Consider the following 21,816-nt stretch of genomic DNA (forward strand, 5'->3'; position numbering starts at 1 on the left):
GTCATTTTTTTTACGCGCCGCTGTCAAAAGGCGGCGCGTAAAAAAGACGCATGTCACTACTTCAGACGTAATTGGAGCCGTTTTCCATGGACTCCATGGAAAAACAGCTCCAATTACGTCCGTGATGGACGCAGCGAAAGACGCCTGCACTTGCATTACGGCTGAAATTACACTGCTGATTTCTCCTGAAAACAGCTCCGTAATTTCAGCCGTAACGGACGCTGCCGTGTGAACATACCCTTATAGTTTGGCAGATTAGTTTTAAATTTTAGGCAAGGGCCACACAAGTTTGGAAAATGTATAGGATATTACAGTTATATTTATAAATATATATATTTTTTAAATTCCAGATTAATATATAGTGTATTTTGAATATTGTAATATTATTAATAGGTAGAAATAACTTTCTGCGGTGCACTACATTATAGACATTTTTTTTATTTTGCTGTATAAAATAGCATAGACTAAGATAAATACAGTAAAATAAACGTATATTGCATGGTACACATTTTTTTAATTATTTTTCCCACAGTGGGAGCCTACAAGCGATGTATGTGACTGTATGCCTCTACGGTGGCATACGTTGCAGCTTCTGTCAGAGGTGTATGTCAGGAGATCCTCCCAGCGGAGCCCTCTGACTGTAGCATAATGTGAACAGAGCCTAAACGGATGTCTGTTTCCTAGGGCAACCAGACATTTTAAAAGCAGCTGTGTATGTAAAGGAACAAAAATATATCAAATCAGTAAAAGCAAACTATTAAAAAAGTTACAACTTTTATGCAAATTTGTTCTGCTTTAAAGGATATAACAATACAAGAAAAATTATAACCCATCACAACAGTAAGTTTTTTTAGGGTGGTGCACACATATCCACTGAGTTACTTCAAACCAATTGAGCGCAAAAATAAAAAACAAGAAGTAAATATATTTCCTAGAGTATTACATCTACCCCAAAGCACACTGTGGTGTCTCATTTTCCATTACATGCGTCAATAAAACTCAATGAGGGTTCACATGTAAACATGACATTACCACATGCAGAGACCCTCTGCATCGTTATGATTTATGGGCTATGTTACGTGTCATTCTAATGATCACATCAATGCAACATTACAAATCTGAATTACACAAACCAATCTCATGTAAAAAACAATTCACAAAAGCAGAAATCACATGACAAGGATATCGACAATAACTATGGCACTAGATGATCAATCTCGGATAAAGTTCTGCCCCCTCCCCAAGAAAAGAAGGACATGGTAAATAAACGTTAATATTAATGTCTCATGTATTTCATTTTTAGTGTCCGTTTGCGATTTTTTTTTAAATTATGTAGCGTAGCGATTTTATTTTATTTAGACTAAAACTTTCCTGGGAGCCTCAATATTGGAGACACATCCTTCCTGTATTGTCTGTATAGACCGTCCAGCAGGGTGTGTGTGCACTTTATGGCAGCTGCAAGGAATGGGAGTTAATTGAGAGAAAAAGGTCATAGATTATTAGCGTATATTCACATGCAGCAGAAATTTCTGCAACTGAAAAATCCATTCCATACAACCTATTGAGGTTTTCTTCTGCAGCATGTGCATGGATTTCTGCTAGATGGATAGGACAAATCGCAGAAATTTCTGCAGCAAATATGGTGAATGTGAATATATCCTTATGATCTACAGTAGTACAACCCACCAGAGACCAGAGAGTGACAAGGGAGATGCACATCAAGTCTTGTGTTGCTATCCTTCCCCATCCTCTGCTGATTCTGTCCCAGTCTAAATTGCAAATCTGACAAGTAAGCTGAAGAAAGGAAGTGTCAGTCTATTGTCTCTGCTCTAGTGGGCAGTGTTAAAACTGCAAGATTTTCTGATAATATATTCCCTTTAAAGGGAATCTGTCGCAAATGAAACTTTTTTTTAAAAATTAAGTTACTTATTTCTATTATATTTTTTACGTTTTTTGCTGTATTTTTTTTTTCCACGTGGTGGAAAGTATTAAAAATGAAATAATAATTTGACATGTTTTCCTATGTTGGCCACCAGAGGGAAAACTTCCCAGAATTACAGCAAGGTGAATGCAAAGCAACCTGACTCACAGCTGCCGTAAATGTGGGAGGGAATCTCACCCCCCCCCCTCCTACAAGCCAGGAAAAGGTGTCTTCAAATTGCTAAGCAGTGTCTGGCTGCCATTTAGGGTGTGATTGTTGAAATGCAGCTCGCAGAAGCTAAAGGACACACCAAAAGGCTAAGGGTATGTTCACACGCTTACTAAACAAAAGGGAAAACAGCTCCCGATTTTCAGCCATTTTTTAATCAAACTTGCATTTTTGGAGGTGTTTTTTACGGCTGTTTTTGGAGCCGTTTTTCTATAGAGTCAATGAAAAACGGCTCCAAAAACGTCCCAAGAAGTGACATGCACTTCTTTTTGGCGGGCGTCTTGTTACGTGCCGTTTTTGGAAAATGGCCACGTACAAAAACGCCCCGTCGGAACAGAACGCCGCATTTCCCATTGAAACCAATGGGCAGAGGTTTGGAGGCGTTCTGCTTCAGATTTTTGGGACGTTTACGGCCCGAAAAATGGCTGAAAACACCGTGTGAACATACCCTTAGAATGATGAAAGTGAATGACTTTTCAGTTGACAGGTTCACACAGCGTGACACGTTTTTTTTGCTGACGGTCTCCTCCAGGATCACCGCCCAATACAGCTGACAGTCTCCTCCAGCCTCACCATATCAACCTTTACTATAATGCATTGCTGCTGAAGAAGAATATGGTGCCGCCGTTCAGGTCCGTGAGCACGACATTGCCATGTACATGAGCCATGGTATACATTTGGGCACAAGTCATTCTGCACTTATAGTGTTGTCCATGAAAATACTAAAAGCAGGAAATGTAAGGTTCGTGCCACTATGTAACATGATGACACTGTAATAAACCAAAACAAGTGGCAGTAAAAATTTCAAGGATGCTGCCGAGAATCAGTTACGGCACCTTATGCGGCACAATTATTGCTGAATAGTAGTCATTAACGAGTACTTCAGTAGTGCTCATCATCATTTAGAGGAGGAGCAACTGTATTGGTCAAGCTTCAGAACTTCTCACTATAATGATCAGCAGGCTAAGACCAGCTTTAATTGTTCAAGAAAATATACTCTAAAAATAACTGTAATGTGCTCACCACCCCACAATCCTGCACGGTCTCTTTCTCTACCGGCCACTGAAGTCAGTAACTTGGTAGGGCTGTTGGGCAGTGCATGCACTAAGCATGCAGCCGTCTAACAAGTCAGAGCGCTAGGCGCGCCATTTGAATCATTGATGAACGGTCCTCTGTGCCCATTATAGGTTTAGTGTATCTACCTACCTGAAGGTTATATCCTGCTTTGTACTTGATATTCCTTGCTATTTTGACCTCCTTTTAGCCCCGGACTATATTTTTAGATCATCCTTCCATACCACATACTTGGCCCTGCTACATCTCTGACCCTGGATTGCCTAACTACACCTTTGGATCGTCCTTCTGTACCGCATATTATCTGACACTAACCCTGAATTGCAATGACTTTACCTTTGGATTGTCCTTCTGTACTACATACTTCGCTCTGCTGCATCTCAGACTCTGACCCTGGATTGTTGGACTACTATCTCAATTTCTACAACCATCTCACACATCCTGCACTTCCATTCCGCTGTTACTACCTCTGGTACGTGAATTGGCCGTTCATCAGTTGTAACCGTACTCTTATTTTAACTACTTGGTCTGGTTCATTCTCCGCTTACATATTCCCAGAGAATAAACCACTGTGCTTATTCTAGGCACCAAAGTCTGAGCCCCAACAGATTATCTTAGACCCAAACCAAAGTTGCAGGCAAAGAGGGGTGTGAATATTGTCGTCTGGTAGGCTATTTCTCTTAAGATCGTGGAATCGGGTCACAACAATATCTATGTATGTAAAGAAAATTTCTACTTAAAATATTCCACAGTTTATATCTACATTAGAAGTTTAGCTCCTTTGCCAAGAATTTCAGTTATTTACGCAGACACATTATATATATATATATATATATATATATATATATATATAGTCAAACTTCTGCTGGTTACCCTTGGAAACAGACCACAGTTTATTTACAATCCACTCAGTCAGTCATGTGACTTAATAGTCGAGTTTTAATGTTGTTGCTTTCATCTCAGCTCTCGTGATGCACCGCTCTGTGGCGGTAACAGGAAACCAGCCTAATTCTGAATTTAGCTTACGACTGGAATGGAGAACAATAACATCCTGTAACTCAAAATCAGGACAAAATAAGCATTTACAAAATTACGCAACATTTAATGTCGTTTTAAACTGCAAAAATGTTCAACTGAATTGTACACTATATAAGAGGTTGCTCACCCACTACAGACCATTTTCTGTTGCGTTAAAAGGAAGAGAAAAGCCAGATACCCTTTAATAGTAAAATAATTAATATGTCAATTTCCAATTTCCTGTTCAATCCCGTGAGATACTCTAGCATCCAAAATTGCAATTGTCAAACATGTAATTATAGAATCCTACTGAAGATTGTAGTTTAATTAATCTGAAAGGAACTGATAGAAAAATCACCCACAGCATATGGCACTAATGTGGCAGCTAACTAAAACTTTCCTGCAAAGGATTAGTGTTCTGTAGTAAAGAACAGTGATATTAGATGTCTGAATGTTGATAGATATATATATATATATATATATATAAACACACACACACACACACTGAAGGAAATAAGTATTTGATCCCTTGCTGATTTTGTAAGTTTGCCCACTGTCAAAGACATGAACAGTCTAGAATTTTTAGGCTAGGTTAATTTTACCAGTGAGAGATAGATTATATAAAAAAAAAAAAGAAGAAAAAGAAAATCACATTGTCAAAATTATATATATTTATTTGCATTGTGCACAGATAAATAAGTATTTGATCCCCTACCAACCATTAAGAGTTCAGCCTCCTCCAGACCAGTTACACGCTCCAAATCAACTTGGTGCCTGCATTAAAGACAGCTGTCTTAAATGGTCACCTGTATAAAAGACTACTGTCCACAGACTCAATTAATCAGTCTGACTCTAACCTCTACAACATGGACAAGACCAAAGAGCTTTCTAAGGATGTCAGGGACAAGATCATAGACCTGCACAAGGCTGGAATGGGCTACAAAACCATAAGTAAGACGCTGGGTGAGAAGGAGACAACTGTTGCAATAGTAAGAAAATGGAAAACGTACAAAATTACTGTCAATCGACATCGATCTGGGGCTCCATGCAAAATCTCACCTCGTGGGGTATCCTTGATCCTGAGGAAGGTGAGAGCTCAGCCGAAAACTACACGGGGGGAACTTGTTAATGATCTCAAGGCAGCTGGGACCACAGTCACCAAGAAAACCATTGGTAACACATTACGCCGTAATAGATTAAAAACCTGCAGTGCCCGCAAGGTCCCCCTGCTCAAGAAGGCACATGTACAGGCCCGTCTGAAGTTTGCAAATGAACATCTGGATGATTCTGAGAGTGATTGGGAGAAGGTGCTGTGGTCAGATGAGACTAAAATTGAGCTTTTTGGCATTAACTCAACTCGCCGTGTTTGGAGGAAGAGAAATGCTGCCTATGACCCAAAGAACACCGTCCCCACTGTCAAGCATGCAGGTGGAAACATTATGTTTTGGGGGTGTTTCTCTGCTAAGGGCACAGGACTACTTCACCGCATCAATGGGAGAATGGATGGAGCCATGTACCGTCAAATCCTGAGTGACAACCTCCTTCCCTCCACCAGGACATTAAAAATGGCTCGTGGCTGGGTCTTCCAGCACGACAATGACCCGAAACATTTAGCCAAGGCAACAAAGGAGTGGCTCAAAAAGAAACACATTAAGGTCATGGAGTGGCCTAGCCAGTCTCCAGACCTTAATCCCATCGAAAACTTATGGAGGGAGCTGAAGATCCAAGTTGCCAAGCGACAGCCTCGAAATCTTAATAATTTACAGATGATCTGCAAAGAGGAGTGGGCCAAAATTCCATCTAACATGTGTGCAAACCTCATCATCAACTACAAAAAACGTCTGACTGCTGTGCTTGCCAACAAGGGTTTTGCCACTAAGTATTAAGTCTTGTTTGCCAAAGGGATCAAATACTTATTTCTCTGTGCACAATGCAAATAAATATATATAATTTTGACAATGTGATTTTCTTTTATATAATCTCTCTCTCACTGGTAGAATTAACCTAGCCTAAAAATTCTAGACTGTTCATGTCTTCGACAGTGGGCAAACTTACAAAATCAGCAAGGGATCAAATACTTATTTCCTTCGCTGTGTATATATATATATATATATATATACACACACATACATATACACACACACATACACATACACACACACACACACATATATATAAAATTCGGAATACCCTTCAGACCCTTTCACATTTTGCTATGTTGAGGCCTTGTGCTTAAATAAAAAATATTCACCTTTGTCCTCATCATTCTGCATTCAAATATCCCATAATGCCAACGTGAAAACAGAACATTAGTAATATTTGCTAATTTATTGAAAAGGAAAAACTAAAATATTGCAATGATATAAGAATTCAGACCCTTTAGTCAGTACTTAGTTGAAGCACCTTTGGGAGTGAGAACAGCCTCCAGTCTTTTTTGGGATGATGTCACAAGGTTTGCATACCTGGATTTGGGGATTTTCTGCCATTCTTCTCTGCAGATCCTCCCTAGCTCTGTCCGGTTGGATGGGGACAGTCGGTGGACAGCCATTTTCAGCTCTCTCTAGAGATGCTCGATTGGGTTCAAGTCAGGGAACTGGCTGGGCCACTCAAGTACATTCACATAGTTGTTCCGAAGTCACTCCTGTGTTGTCTTGGCTGTGTGCTTAGAGTCATTGTCTTGTTTGAAGGTCCAGAGCACTCTGGATCAGGTTTTCATTAATAATATCTCTGTACTTTGCTCCATTCATCTTTCCCTCAACCCTGACCGGTCTCCCTGTCCCAGCCGCTGAAAAAAAAAAACACAGCATGATGCTGCAACCACCATTCACTGTAGGGATGGTATTGGGCAGGTGATGAGCTGTGCCTGGTTTCCTACAGGACATGACGCTTAGAATTGGAGGTTTAAAAAGTTCAATTTTGGTTTCATCAGACCACAGAATCTTGTTTCGGACAGTCTGGGAGTCCTTTAGGTGCTTTTTTGCAAGCTCCAGACGGGCTTTCATGTATCTGTAACTGAGGAGAGGCTTCTTTCTGTCCACTCTGCCATAAAGTCCAGATTGGTGGAGTGCTACAGTGATGTCTGACCTTCTGGAATTTTCAACCCTCTGTACACAGGATCTTTGGAGTTGTCAGAGTGACCATTGGGTTCTTGGTCAACTCTCTCACCAAGGCCCTTCTCCCCCAATTACTTAATTTGGTGGGGTGGTCAGCACTAGGAAGAGTCCTGGTTGTTCAAAACTTCTTCCATTTAAGAATTATGGAGGCCACTGTGTTATAGAGAACCTTCAGTTCAGCAGAAAGGTTTATGTACCCTTCTCCAGATCTGGGCCTCCACAAACTCCTGTCTCTGAGCTCTACAGGCAGTTCTTTCATCCTCATGGCTTGTTTTTTTTCTCCGATATGCATGGTCAGCTGTAGGACCTTATATAGACGGGTGTGTCTATCCAAATGATGTCCAATCAAATTAATTTACCACAGGTGGACTCCAATCATGGTGTAGAAACATTTCAAAGATGATCTAGAGAAATGAGAGGCCCCCAGAGCTAAATTTCAAGTGTCATAGCAAAAGGTCTTAATACTTATGTCTGTTTTAATACATTTGCAAAAATTTCTAAAATGCTGTTTACCATTTGACATTATGGGGTATTGAGTGCAGAATGATGGCGAAAACCTTTTTTTTTTTTTTTTTTTTTTAATTTTAGAATACGGCCTCAACATAACAAAATGTGAAAAAAGTGGAAGGGTCTCAGTGGTGACAAATTGTATTACTGGCATAATGCCGGGAATATTAGTACACATGACCGCTGAGCCATCTGATTGGCTGCAGCGGTTATATGTTACATGCATATAAACAAGCAGCAGGAGTGCCACAGGGGCCTCATTAATGGATCTATCAACGCTGAAGTATTGCTTTTTTTTTTTTTTTTATTTGATTTCCAGCCCCTACTCATGTCACATCCCGGATAGCCCCTTTAACCAGAGGAGAATTATATAGCTGCCCGTAAAAGAGGGTCGGAGTTATGGAAGGTTTAATATTTTTTTTATCCCCTATTACTTCATGATAGATCTACTTTAGGCCTGGGCTACACTATGACTTCTGTAGCGCTACTGATTGATTTTTAACTATTGAGTGACAGCTGCAGTCTACAATATTGCATACAATAGGATGATGCAGATTTACTAAGTGGTTTCAGATTTAGACAGCATAAATTTAGACCAGACAATCTGAAGATGCACCAAATCTATCACTGCAGGCTAAATGAAAAATTTGGCGCATCTTGTTAGACCCTTTTCTATTCCATATACCAACTCTTGGTTGGCTTAGTATTGGTTTGGCACATTTTAAGCCACATTCCCTTTTTGCAAAGCCACGCACCTTCTTCTAGATACTTTTTAAAAGTGTCTAGTGAGGTGCAAAAATCTGTTTTTAAATGAGTCTAAAATAAAATGCGCAAAATTGCTCCAAAATTTGGCAAATTTCTCCACATATTCTAGACGCAGGCACAGTACTATTCCTTTGGACTGTAGCTTGATAATTAAAATCAATCAGTAGCGCTATAAAAAGTCTCAGCCTAGCCCTGGCCTTACAGCTAAACTCTGGGCAAATTGTCATATTGAGCGAAAATGGACGTACTAGGGTCATTTAACATACCAGAGCTTTTAATTCCAAGGCTTTTGGAATGCGAGATAGTTGGGGTTATTTGCGCCAAATTTATTAAACGGCGCATACATCTTAAAATATTTGTCTAATTTTGGACTGTCTAAAAGTCACAAAATAAAAAAAAAAAACATAGCAGATGTGGATTTGTGCAAAAAATTGCGCAATTTTCGGGCTTCCTTCTTAATAAATCTGTCAAACTTAGGGTATGTTCACACGGCCTATTTACGGACGTAATTCGGGCGTTTTTGCCCCGAATTAAATCTGAAAATAGCGCCTCAATAGCGCTGACAAACATCTGCCCATTGAAAGCAATGGGCAGACGTTTGTCTGTTCAGACGAGGCGTAATTTACGCGCCGCTGTCAAATGACGGCGCGTAAATAGACGCCCGCGTCAAAGAAGTGACCTGTCACTTCTTTGGCCGTAATTGGAGCCGTTATTCATTGACTTCAATGAATAGCAGCGCCAATTACGTCCGTAATTGACGCGGCGTTCAAGCGCCTGCACATGCCGTTACGGCTGAAATTACGGGGATGTTTTCAGGCTGAAACATCCCCGTAATTTCAGCCGTAACGGACGCCCTCGTGTGAACATACCCTTAGAGGTTACACCCACTCCCTAAAAGCCACACCCACTTTTCTTAGCACTCAAATCTTTAAAATGCAGCGAACAGTCGCACATTTTTGCGCCAATATAGTCTGCGCCATGATCTGCAACTTTTTTATAGAAAGTAATGCCAAAAACTAAATGTAGTGATTTATGGTAAAATTATGCAAATCATTAAAGCACATGTTTACCTTTCAAAACCATTTATGGCCCATGAACAAAGGGGAAGCCTAACTGCTAGGTGTGCAGGGACTAGGTAACCTAAGGTGTAAACAGACCGGACTATGGCCCTAGGCTATCTAATGGAGAGAAAAATCCGGTGTGAATGGAAAAAAAAAAAAAAAAGGAGAAAAGATTGGCTAGGGATTAAGAGTGGGGTGGAGCCAAGGGGGATTTAGATGTCTCAGTGGAAGGGAGTTTAGGAATTTTAATTTGGAATTCTCACACCCCCCCAGGTCATCCCTTGGGTGATAGTTGATGGTATTTATGGGAGGCCGGTTTGCAGCAAAATGGCCGCCACAATGACAGTCCTGAACTGTGAAGTGGGACTTGACTCATTAGTGGTCAGAGGAGCCCACTGTGCTACTGAAATATCTAGTATTGGTGGCCTGGGTGACACACTTGGGTCAGTCATAAGGACTGGCAACTGTCCTAGGGTGCCAGATCGGTGCAGACGTGACTCAATTGATCTGGGGTGGGCAGTCAGAATAGGCATGCTTGGCTGCTGGGGAAGGAGGGTGAGTAATTCATATTTAAGGGAAGACCAGACCCAGTTTTATAACCTGATGTGCTGTGAAATGTGAGGGTGAGGGTGAGTGTGTGTGTGTGTGTGTGTGTGTGTGTGTGTGTATGTATGTGTGTGTGTGTGCGTGCGTGCGTGCGTGTATCAGGGCAGAGGTCTAAAACTTAAATGCAAGATAATTTGGGTCCCAAAACTAGAATGTCACCAGGAATATAAACATACCACCCCACATCTATACCTATCCCCACTAAAAGTGGCCAGCAGATGCCACCAAATTTGGCGGGATCTACTCTTAAGGCCATGTTCAGATGTGGCGGAATTTTTCCGTTGCAATTGTTAGTGCAGATTCGGAGCAATTACGCAATGAATCTGCACAAACATTTGCATATTTGACAGGTAATTCAGATGTTGCAGATATTACAGCGGACTTGCCACAGATTTCAGTTTTTGCATTGCAAATGTTGAAATCCGCAGTGAAATTCCGCTTCTTCTCCGCAATGTAATGATCATGCTGCGGAAGGAAAAATCTGCACCGCAGGCTAATTTCCGCACAGTTAATTTCTGCAACGTCTGAACTAAGTTTCCTAAAAATGTATAGAAAAATGAAAAAAAAAACGGCTGCTGCAGAATTCCACTGCGGACTGTCCGCAGCGGAATTCAACAGCAATTCCGCCACTAGAGAACAAGGAACAAAGGTAGGATCCAGCGCTGAGAAGCGTTAAAATGGAAATCGATTTTCCAAGTTTAATGTTGTAGATTAAAAGGAAGTCCAGTAGTATTAGGTCCTGGGTGTGTATGAAGTGGAGGGAGGGTGTCCTCTTAGGCCTACGCGTTTCGGACGACGCTGCGTCCTTAGACTTAGACTTAGCCACATCTGAATGTGCCCTTATAGGGCCATTGACATGAAATGTTCAGCATCTCGCTACCAATCTAGGAATACAACCCCTTTTATGCAAGCTTATGCATCAGGTTATGTGTTGGACAGATTTCTGTACATATGCCAATACCCTAAACTTAGCCACAGGAAATAAAATAAAAAACTAAAACATTTCACGCTTCATGGACTTTTTTCTTTATATGAAACAGAAAAAAATAAAAATATGATAAATATCTGATTAAATATGCATAAATAAGGCCATCTGATCATAAAGAAGCCCATACTATCCCACCGACAGGAGATTAACAGCCACATAATCCACCATTTAAGCTCATCAATTACTAAAACAAATCTGTAGGGTGATAATGGAGTTCCTGTGTTTATTAAGGTCTCCGCCATTAATTGATTTTCGCTGTCTGTCCTGAGTTGTGACTTCTGGACTGAAAATAAACCTTAGACTTATCCTGGTTGCAATCAACTGGAGTAAAAATGTAATGAAGTAGTAACTTGCGTTCTGAAATTTAGAAATGTTTACATAGAACGTAAAAGGTCAAGTTGGTCGGCTATCCAGAGTGCAGCTTTAATTTCCTGCCAAACAACACGGCTTTATCAGATTTACCTTGTCAATCTGACAGTGACTATACTAAGAGGGCATTAAATTGTGTCTGTAAAGTGAACACAACTCCCAGGTTCACTGACATACATGGTGCCAAATGACCATGTTATGGCGAATATGTGAATTTTATTACGATTACTATTAACCGGTTAAGAACCAGGCTATTTTACCGCTAAACGACCATAGAAAGATTCACAATCTTCCTGTTCGCTACTTTAGATAAATATAACTTTGCAGGTGAATTAAGTATTTTACATTCTTTTTAAAAGGACAGATAGGCTTTTGTTTTAATGGTATATCTTTTTTTTTTTTTACCTAAAGTGGGCAACATTAAATAAAAAAAAAAAATAAATAAATAAATAAATTGGCAAATGTGTAATTTTATGCAAAACAGTGATCACACACAGTATGGACCACAGGTAAAATGAATCAAATTTCACGTTATTCTACTTCTCCCGTGTATGGGGATACCCAATATGTTTCTTTTAAACGCATGGGCATGTGCCGAGGCCTGGCATAATAGGAGGCTATTTTGGCCTTTTGAGTCCACCAATTCTGCGACTGATTTGATAGCAGCATACGGTTTCCTGGGGGCCCTGGATAACTCAAAACATTACAAAATTACTTAATTTACAAAAGAAGAAGACCCCTAACCACAAGGTTTTCTATAAGGGGTTTTGCAGCTTTTTTTAGATAGTCTGTTTTTTTTCTGAAATGGACTAGAATAAGACAAAACAAAATAAAATTTGTATTTTTTTAGCAAATATATAATTTTACTCAGCCACTTTTCACACACACAGTATGGACCACAGGTAGAATTCATCTCGTTTCATGTTCTGCTACTTCTCCCATGCATGAGGATAGCAAATGTGTGTGCCTTATTTATCACATAGAGATATAGGAGGGCTTACAATAGAAGAAGCTTATTTCACAAATCACCTTTTTTCAAAGCGGATTTTACAAAATACTTTCAAAATAACTAATCTTACAATGCAGATGCCCAAAGCATTCAGCCCATTATAATGGGAATTCATTTTATTTTGGTTTGTTAAAAATAAGAAATTGCAGATTATGCAAATGAAGGGGTTCTCCAGCAATCCAACATTAGAAAACATGCAGTACACAGTTCACAATCATGCTCATAGTATCTATCCACCTCAAACCTATAAAATCTCTTTCAGGTTTTGCTTTTTACCGGTGATGTACATACACAAAAGTGAAAAAAAAAAAAACGAAATAAAAAAAAAAAAAGAAGTATGCACTGCCATATGTTAAAGGGGTTGTCTACCTTCTGACAACTGATGAATTATTCACCATATAAGATCAGTACATCATCGATGCGGGCCGACACATGGACCCCACACCGATCAGCCGCTCCGGTGGCCTGCGGGATGTTATGGCACATAATGCTATGTACGGAGCCGGAATCAGTTGGCTCCGTACATAAAATAGCGGTCGTGCTGCAGAACTGCAGGTCCGCTCCTATTCACTTGAATAGGAGCAGAGCTGCAGTACTGCAGCTCGCTGCTATTCCGTGGCCGGAGCGAACTGCTTCCGGCATGTACATCGGGTGCACGGAGGCACCGGACCAGCTGATCTGTGAGGGGGTTCAGGTGTCAGACCCCAACAGATCAAGTACTGATGACCTATCCAGTGAATAGGTCATCAGTTGTCATAAGGTGGAAAACCCCTTTAACAGTCATCATCCGAAGATGCCTTCCAGATTATATATATATATATATATATATATATAAAAAATGTTTAAAAAACAATAACTGTAGCCGCAACCAGTGGATCATATGCTACATCTCATAATAAAGAGTCACTGTCCAACTCTGCAGTGTATCCGGAAATAGCCAAACGTAAATCGATTCGACTGTTTCCATATTTCCAATAGAATTCTCCAAATTAGTGGGGGCCTCAGCAGTCAGACTACCACTGATAATCAAGGTTAAAAAAAAAAACAAAAAAAATTATGAAAAAAAACATTTTAATTTATTGTCTGCCAATTTCAGGAAGAGAGAAGCTAAGATTTTTACCTGCTAATGCATCCTGAGCCTCAAAAAATGTACTGAGTCCTCCTTTCACATAAGCAACGTTACCCTCATTTTTCTTGCTTGCTTGTTTTTTCAAGTTGTTGGCTGCTATTTTGAGCTGATCAAAACTGAATTCACAAAAAACAAACAAAAAAACAATTGTTAAGATTGAACATTATTTATTGATACCAAGCTGTACAGCTTCATCCATGAACCATTCCGGACGGTAGAGATAAATAAGCCCTATGTACTCTAAATTGTAGATGATCAACAATTGTAGCGGGCAGGTTGTTAGATGGCACCCACATGACCACCACTGCTTACAGAAGAACTACATCTCCAAGGCTACCTCTCACAGAGTGTGCTGCTGTGCATGTTTTTGAGGCTGGGGTTGATCTGCAAAATGCATAGGTCTCTGAGCATGCAAACAAGTGACAGGATTAAATACTTTTAGCTGCTTTCTCCTGCATTTGGACTAGAAAGGTGGGGAAAGTTACTGAATACTGGAGCACTCTGCTACCTTATGTGCATGCAGGGGGCGGGCAGAGCAGGAAGTCTGTGTGGTGCAGCTTCAGCCAAAAGCTGCAGATCAGGAAGTGATGTCAGAGAGGTGATCACTTCTCTTGTATAGCCCAGTAACATGCAGTAGTAGTTGCTAAACACTGTGATGTTAAGGACCTATAGTGTACAAAGAACCTTAGGAACTTGCATTTAGAGGGATCAGAGTGAAACAATTAACATCACTGGTATGTTAAAGGATATGGACAACTTTGGGGCCATTATTTTTTTTATTGCATTGTCTTTGTTTTTTTTTTATAAGGACATAATAAAGAAAAAAAAAAACACAACACTTTTACAATTGGTTGTTATTAAAAGTTTTGCTTCATTCAGCTTCTGTAGCCTGCGTATATTCTAGTACAAATCAGGCTGTAGCAAGCCGTTCACAGTGAAATCCATCAGACTGTTTGTCTGACGGCTCGTACTCTAGCCACTTTCCCACCTCTCCTAAACTATCTTCTAAGCTCATTTATGACCAAATCAAAGTTGAACTTTAATTAGGTCATAAATCAGCTTTGATGACCGTTAAAAACCCTTTGTTTTCCTGCCTCTGAGTTTACGATAAAACTAAGGGAGGAGAAAGAAGTAGGCTGCTATAAAATAAAATGTAACCTTTATTAAACAATTCTAAAAATATTTTGTGTATTAGTGTTCAATACACTCAAGTTAGAACAAATTATTAAAATTAGGCCCCTCGAAGAAGCTGGCAGTACCTATAAAAAGCATGTCCGATGTTTATACACCTGTACTTGTTTAGGTGTGTAAAGGTTCAGATAGCACCAGATACGTGGAAGGGTGAGGTTTTGCACGGATAGGGGCCCAACCCAAACATAAATATAAAAGAGTATCCGGCACATGCGCCATGATACAGCGGCCAGCCGCTATCAGCACCACTAGCGCTCGTCAATTCAGTTGCCCAGCACGGCTCAGTGCCTGATGAAGGTCACCTAGACCGAAACGTCGCACTCTGCCACTGGCATTAGAAACAAAATAAAAAATACCTTTTTTTCTATATTGGTGTGCCGGATACTCTTTTATATGTACTTGTTTAGGGACAGAAATTATTTAGGCAGGGACAGAGTGTCATGGTATAATAATTTCAGCAATACGTGGCTGTTAAACAATATTAGGGTGGTGATAGACTGATATTCTATACAAACCTCGGAGCAGCAGCCTATTATCAAGCATCAGGAAAATACTCAGTGAATGCGGCGCCTCAGCGCTGTGGAGTCGGTAAGCCAAACTTCACTTTTCACAATTTTTTCACTGTCCAACTTCAACCCCTCATAAATGACTCATGTATAACAAGCCAGATTGTCTGCTCACGGTGTATAAATGTATGTGTAGTTGGTAATGTTTCAAAATTACCTTGGGGTGAATAGGTTATTGAAAAAGAAGCAATTGACTGGTTACAAATGGAATAAAATATATGTAGGCTAATTCCTAGGCCTAGAAGGCATGAGCCATACAAACAGTTTAAACATGTTAAAAAGACAACTGGATAAGAAGGCAGATAAAGAAGACAAAATAAAAGACTAATTGTGGTTGGCATTATACTAAAATAATTACCGTCAAAGTTTAGCCATGACACCAATGTGTGCCAACAACAGGGAAGAGATGGAGAGGATAACCTTGAAAGTACACAGATCATCAATATATTGAAAAATCAATGACAGGTGTACAATGGGTCTGATATGTTATAGAAATTCGGGCCACCTACAGGCCAGGTAAGGTGAGCAATTGCGGTAAAGAGAACGAAAGAGAGTGAAGAGGGGAAAAAAAAAAAAAAAAGGAGAGAAAGGCAGGAAAAAGAGAAGGAGGGAGGAGGACCGAGAAACCATCCGCAACAAGTCCATACTGATAAGTGAAAAGGGCAATCCTATTCATGAATGAAGTGTACTCAGATAACTTTATGCAGATATAGAGTACTGTGCAAAAGTTTTAGGCAGTTGTGGAAAAATGCTGCACAGTAGGAATACTTTAAAAAAATATAAAAAATAGAAGTGTTAATAGTTTGTTTTTTATCAATTAAAGTAGAAAGTGAATGAACACATGAGAAATCTAAATCAAATCAATATTTAATGTGACCATCCTTTGCCTTCAAAACAGCATTCATCTTCTAGGTACACTTGCACACAGTTATTGAAGGAACTCAGCAGGGAAGTTGTTCCAAACATCTTGGAGTACGAACCACAGATCTCCTGTGGATGTGGGATTCCTTAAATCCTTCTGTCTCCATGTAATTCCAGACAGACTCGATGAGGCGGAGATCAGGGCTCTGATGGGGCCATATCATCACTTCTAGGGCTCCGTGTTCTTTTTTTATGCTGAAGATAGTGCTTAATGATATTGTCTGTATGTTAGTTCGTTGTCCTGCTGCAGAATAAATTTGGAGCTAATCAGATGCCTCCCTGATGTTATTGCATGATGGATAATTAGCTGTCTGTATTTCTCAGGATTGAAGACACCATTAATCCTGACCAAATAACCAACCTCATTTTCTGAAATGCAGCCCCAAACTTGCCCGGAACCTCCACAATGCTTCACTGTTGCCTGCAGACAGTCATTATCGTACCGCTCTCCAGCAATTCAGCGAACAAACTGCCTTCTATTACAGCCAAATATTTCACATTTTTACTCATCAGTCCAGAGCACCTGCTGCCATTTTTCTGCACCCCAGTTCCTATGTATTCCTACATAGTTGAGTCGCTGTTTCCACATCGAAGGTATGACTTTTTGGCTGCAATTCCTCCATAAGAACCATTTCTGGCCAGACTTCTCTGAACAGTAGATGTATCCTGGGTCCCACTGATTTCTGCCAGTTCTTAGCTGATGGCACTGCTAGACATATTCAGTTTTTGAAGGGAAGTAAGCATGATGTGTCTTTGATCTGCTGCACCAAGTTTCCTTGGCCGACCACTGTGTCTACGGTCCTCAACGTTGGCCATTTCTTTGTGCTTTTCCAAAAGAGCTTGAACAGCACATCTTGAAAATACAATATGCTTTGAAATCTTTGCCTGGTAGAGACCTTCCTGATGCAGTATAACTACCTTGTGTCTTGTTGCTGTGCTCAGTCTTGCCATGGTGGACCTGTGACATGAAACAGTTTTCCACAACCTCACCTTTGTAGCAGAGTTAAGCTGTTCCTCATCCAGTTTTAAGCCTCCTACACAGCTGTTTCTGTTACAGTTAATGATTGTTTCAACTAAAAATATCAAAATGATGATCATTTTCACCTGTTTGGTATAATTTGTTAATCATACACCTGACTATAATCCTAAGTGTAACTAGAAGAATTGATGCAGTTTTGAAGGAAAAAGATTGATAGGATTTAGATTTCTCTTCTGTTCATTCACTTTGTATTTTGCTCATTAATAAAAAAAAAACTATTATTAGAACTATTTTTTTGATAGCATTCTTACTTTGCCGCATTTTTCCACATCCGCCTAATACTTTTGCACAGTACTGTATATATATATATATATATATATTTATTTATTTATTTATACACAAACACACACGTCCTGGAAATCAGGTGCAAATCTGAATAGGAATAAAGTAATATAGCAGAAACACTTTTAAATATTTTAAAGTACTTGCCTAAATATGGTCTTACTATTCTGTCTAGAAGTTCGGTGGCAGCATTTTCAACTGTGTTGGCGTCTCCTGGATGCAGACAGTTGAAAACTTGTAGGGAGTTTGGTTGTTTATCCTCCTTCTCCCCTTTGTGTCCATCTGACCGTTCTCCCTCCTCTAGTTCTGTTCTCACTGCAAAGCCACTGAACACTTTGTCTCCCTGACAACCAGGAATGCTACAGTTAGTCTAGAAGGGAGGAGCGCAGCTGGCGCAGCACAGCGGCACTACGCCAGCTGAACGGGTAAGCTTGGCATTGATGAAGAAAGGGGAAATAGGAGCAGGGAGAAGGAGTGCACGGCAGAGGGGGAGACCATGCGATAAGTACAGGACACTACAGCACAGGTACTCACAGCCTTCAATACAGCCAGATCACTGGGAACAAAGACATTATTTTCCCACAGCGCTCCAGTCTGTTCAGGATGGGGGGTGCACTGGGCACACCAAAGTGTTAAAACAGCCCTGCACCCAGTAGTGAACTTCCTGCTCTGGTCTTCAGGTGAGGGACTTTACTACTGAGCATCTGAGGCAAAGATTTGGACATTTTAACTTAGGCTAAGTTCACACTACCGTTACGATCAGTTTACCTCTCTTCCGTCGGAGGAAGAGAGGATCGATACATTAAATGGAAAGCAATGATTCCATTAGAATTACCATTTCAATGGTAATTCTTTTGTATCAGTTGCTTTCCGTTTGTCTCAGTTCACGAGGTTTCCGTTTTTTTGAACGGAAACAAAAGTGTAGTCTGCAGAACTTTTGTTCCGTTCAAAAAAACAGAAACCTAGCGAACGGAACCAAACTGATACAAAAGAATTACCATTGAAATAAATAGTAATTCTAATGGAACCGTTGCTTTCCGTTTAATGTATCGATTCTCTCTTCCTCTGACGGGAGAGAGAGGTAGTTGGTACATTTCTACCAACTTCACAGCCCTCCGGCGAATGGGCAGACGCTTCAGTATGTATCACTACTCTTTGCTGACAACTTAATTCAGGAACCCACATGTTCTCCATTGAGCTTCTGTTCGGCATATGAAATACAGAACCAAGAGGGCAAATAACGATTAGTGGAATTAAAAGCCATCTGCAATACAGCCTTCGTAGAGACGTACTATAAGGGTAGACAATAAGAGGAGTCACTTCACACCACCCATAATGCTATTATTGCCTTGTCTTATTACAGCAGACTATAACAAGTTCAGGTGTACTGTTGAACTGGACATGGATCACCATGTAAATAAATGGCTGGGTTACGATGGAAATAAACGGTGACCACACTTACAATGATCGGTTCTAACTGAAGTGTACTGAACGCAAATACACACAAATATAAATAATTGTTTACATTTTATTTTAGAGACCCATACTTCTTTACTTTTTTCTTCTTCCCTTTTTTTCCCTGCACCCTTGAAAGTGACCATAGTGTTCCATGGCTACTTAGTAAAACCAACGTACTTTATTATACATAGTGTATAGTTGATATAAGCAGATTACACAGTTTGGTTCTCCAAGGACTAGATGGAAGTGCTTGTTTAAAGTATGTGAAAATACTCCATAAGCAGTACAAATAGGAATACAGACACACGAAAGACAATGCCACGACTTAACCTAAAAAAGTGAAACAGTTGTTTCCATAGTCTCTGCTAGACCAGGAAAGAAGCCTTTTCAGGTCCGAAGGGAGAAATTTCCATTAAGGAAAAAACATAGGCAAGTAAAAAAAAAAACACAAAGCAAAACAGAAGCCTCCAGAATACCTTCGACATTATGTTTTCAAAGGTTAAATACAGGCCAAGAGAGTGAAAAGGTGAAGTAATAACAGATGTTAGGAGTAAAACACAACTAATGTTTGCAAATATAGCATATATTCTATTTATACAGTTTGCAGTTTGTCCTTCGATATTTTTAGGAACCCAGATTTTTTTTTTTTTTTTTTTTTACTGTTTTTGTTATGTAATCATGTAAAGAAACGGACACTATAAGGACAAAAGTATTGGGACACACCTCTTATTCACTGAATTCAGGTGCTTCATTCAGTCCTATTGCCACAGGTATATAAAATCCAGCACCTAGTAGCCATGCAGTCGCCTTTACAAACATTTGTGAAGGAAAGGGTCGTTCTAAAGAGTTCACTGAATTCTAGTGTGGTACTGTAATAGAATTCCACTGTTGCAACAAGTTAGTTTGTTACATTTCTTCCCCCCTAGATGTTCCACGATCAACTGTGAGTGGTATTATTGCAAAGTGGAAGCGTTTAGGAACCCCAGAAACTCAGCCACAAAGTGGCAGACCAGGTAAAGTTACAGAGTAGGGTCCCTGAGTGCTGAGGTGCATAGTGCATAGAAGTCACCAATGTTCTGCTGACTCAATAACTGCAGATATCCAAACCTCCTCTGGCATTAAAATCCACACAAAAACTGTGTGCCGGGAGTTTATTAGCCTGGGTTTTTATGACCGAGCAGCTGTATGAAAGCCTTACATCACCAAGCACAATGCCAAGCGTCGGATGGAGTGGTATAAAAGCGCTGCCATTGGGTTCTGGAGCAGTGGAAACGTGCTCTGTGGAGTGACGAATCACGCTTCTCTATCTGACAGTCGGATGGATGAGTGAGTTTAGTGAATGCCAGGAGAACGTTACCTGCCTAACTGCATTGTGCCAACTGTAAAGTTTGGCGGAGGAGGGATAATCCTATGGGGTTGTTTTACAGAGAATGGCCTAGGCCCCTCAGTTCCAGTGAAGAGAAATATTAATGCTTCAGCATACGAAGATATTTTGGACAATTGTATGCTTCCAACTTTGTGGCAACAGTTTGGGGCCCTTTTCTGTTCCAGCATGACTGTGCCCCAGTTCAGAAAGCCAGGTCCATAAAATACATGATTGGGTGAGTTTGGTGTGGAACAACATGACTGGCCCGTACAGAGCCCTGACTTAACCCTATCGGAAATCTTTGGGATGTAATAGAACGGAGATTGTGAGCCAGGGCCTCTCGTCCAACATCAGTGTCTTGCTTCACAAATGCTCTTCTGGATAAAATGGACAGAAATTCCTACAGACACAATCCAAAACCTTGTAGAAAGCCTTCCCAGAAGAGTGGAAGCTCTTTTAGCTGAAAAGGGGGACCAACTCCATTTTAATGCCTATGGATTTAGAATGGGATGTCATAAAAGCTGCGGCAGGTGTCCCAATACTTTTATCCATTTAGTGTCATTTACCTTATTTTGAATTTGGCTGCGTTTCTATCAGGTTACTTGTAAGAGCTTCAAATGTAATAGTAACCACAGTGATTGTAACTGTAAAAAAAGAGCGATGTGGCGGGAGAGTAGTTTAAAGGGGGTTTTACGGTTTATCGAAAAAAAAAAAAAAAGACGTGCTATTAAAAGTTATGCCTCTTCCCAATATACTATTTAATAATATAGGGTTCCCAAGTTTTAAAATTCTCATGGGGTATACATAAACAATACTGCTGCAAATGACACTTGCCCATGTGATGTCACAGTTAAGCAGTCATGTGATAAAATTATGTAGGAGGAATTTATTTTCATTAGAATCATAAAAGGGTTGTCTCACTAAAAAAAAAAAAAAACCTTTCCATATGCCCTATCAGGGTGTAAGGACATCACAGTGGGGGTCCCCTACTCATAAAAGTGTCTCTTACTCTGGCGAACATGGCCATTCATTTAAATGGCCAGCATGGAATACCACATTTCCCCAGCACAGTAAGTTTACCACTACATATGGTAGTTGTGAGTTTACTGAAGGTGCACTAAATTTACGATACCAGTCACAACATGGTAAATTGCCATGGATGTTAGCCTATGACCTAAGCATTGGAACAGGGAAATGTGAACATAT

The 21,816-nt window shown here is 40.1% G+C and overlaps 1 protein-coding gene across 1 annotated transcript in view; it reads right to left on the reverse strand.

Annotated features, from left to right (window-relative positions):
- The window catches only part of EXOC2 (exocyst complex component 2), a 136,125-nt gene that overhangs the window by 87,967 nt on the left and 26,342 nt on the right, over positions 1–21,816 (reverse strand). The window contains exon 5 of the mRNA XM_075826691.1: positions 13,779–13,903. Within this exon, the coding sequence (XP_075682806.1) occupies positions 13,779–13,903 (125 nt within the window). The remainder of the gene's footprint in view (positions 1–13,778; positions 13,904–21,816) is intronic.

The sequence above is a fragment of the Rhinoderma darwinii genome, chromosome 5, assembly GCF_050947455.1.
Source record: "Rhinoderma darwinii isolate aRhiDar2 chromosome 5, aRhiDar2.hap1, whole genome shotgun sequence".
Classification (NCBI taxonomy): Eukaryota; Metazoa; Chordata; class Amphibia; order Anura; family Rhinodermatidae; genus Rhinoderma; species Rhinoderma darwinii.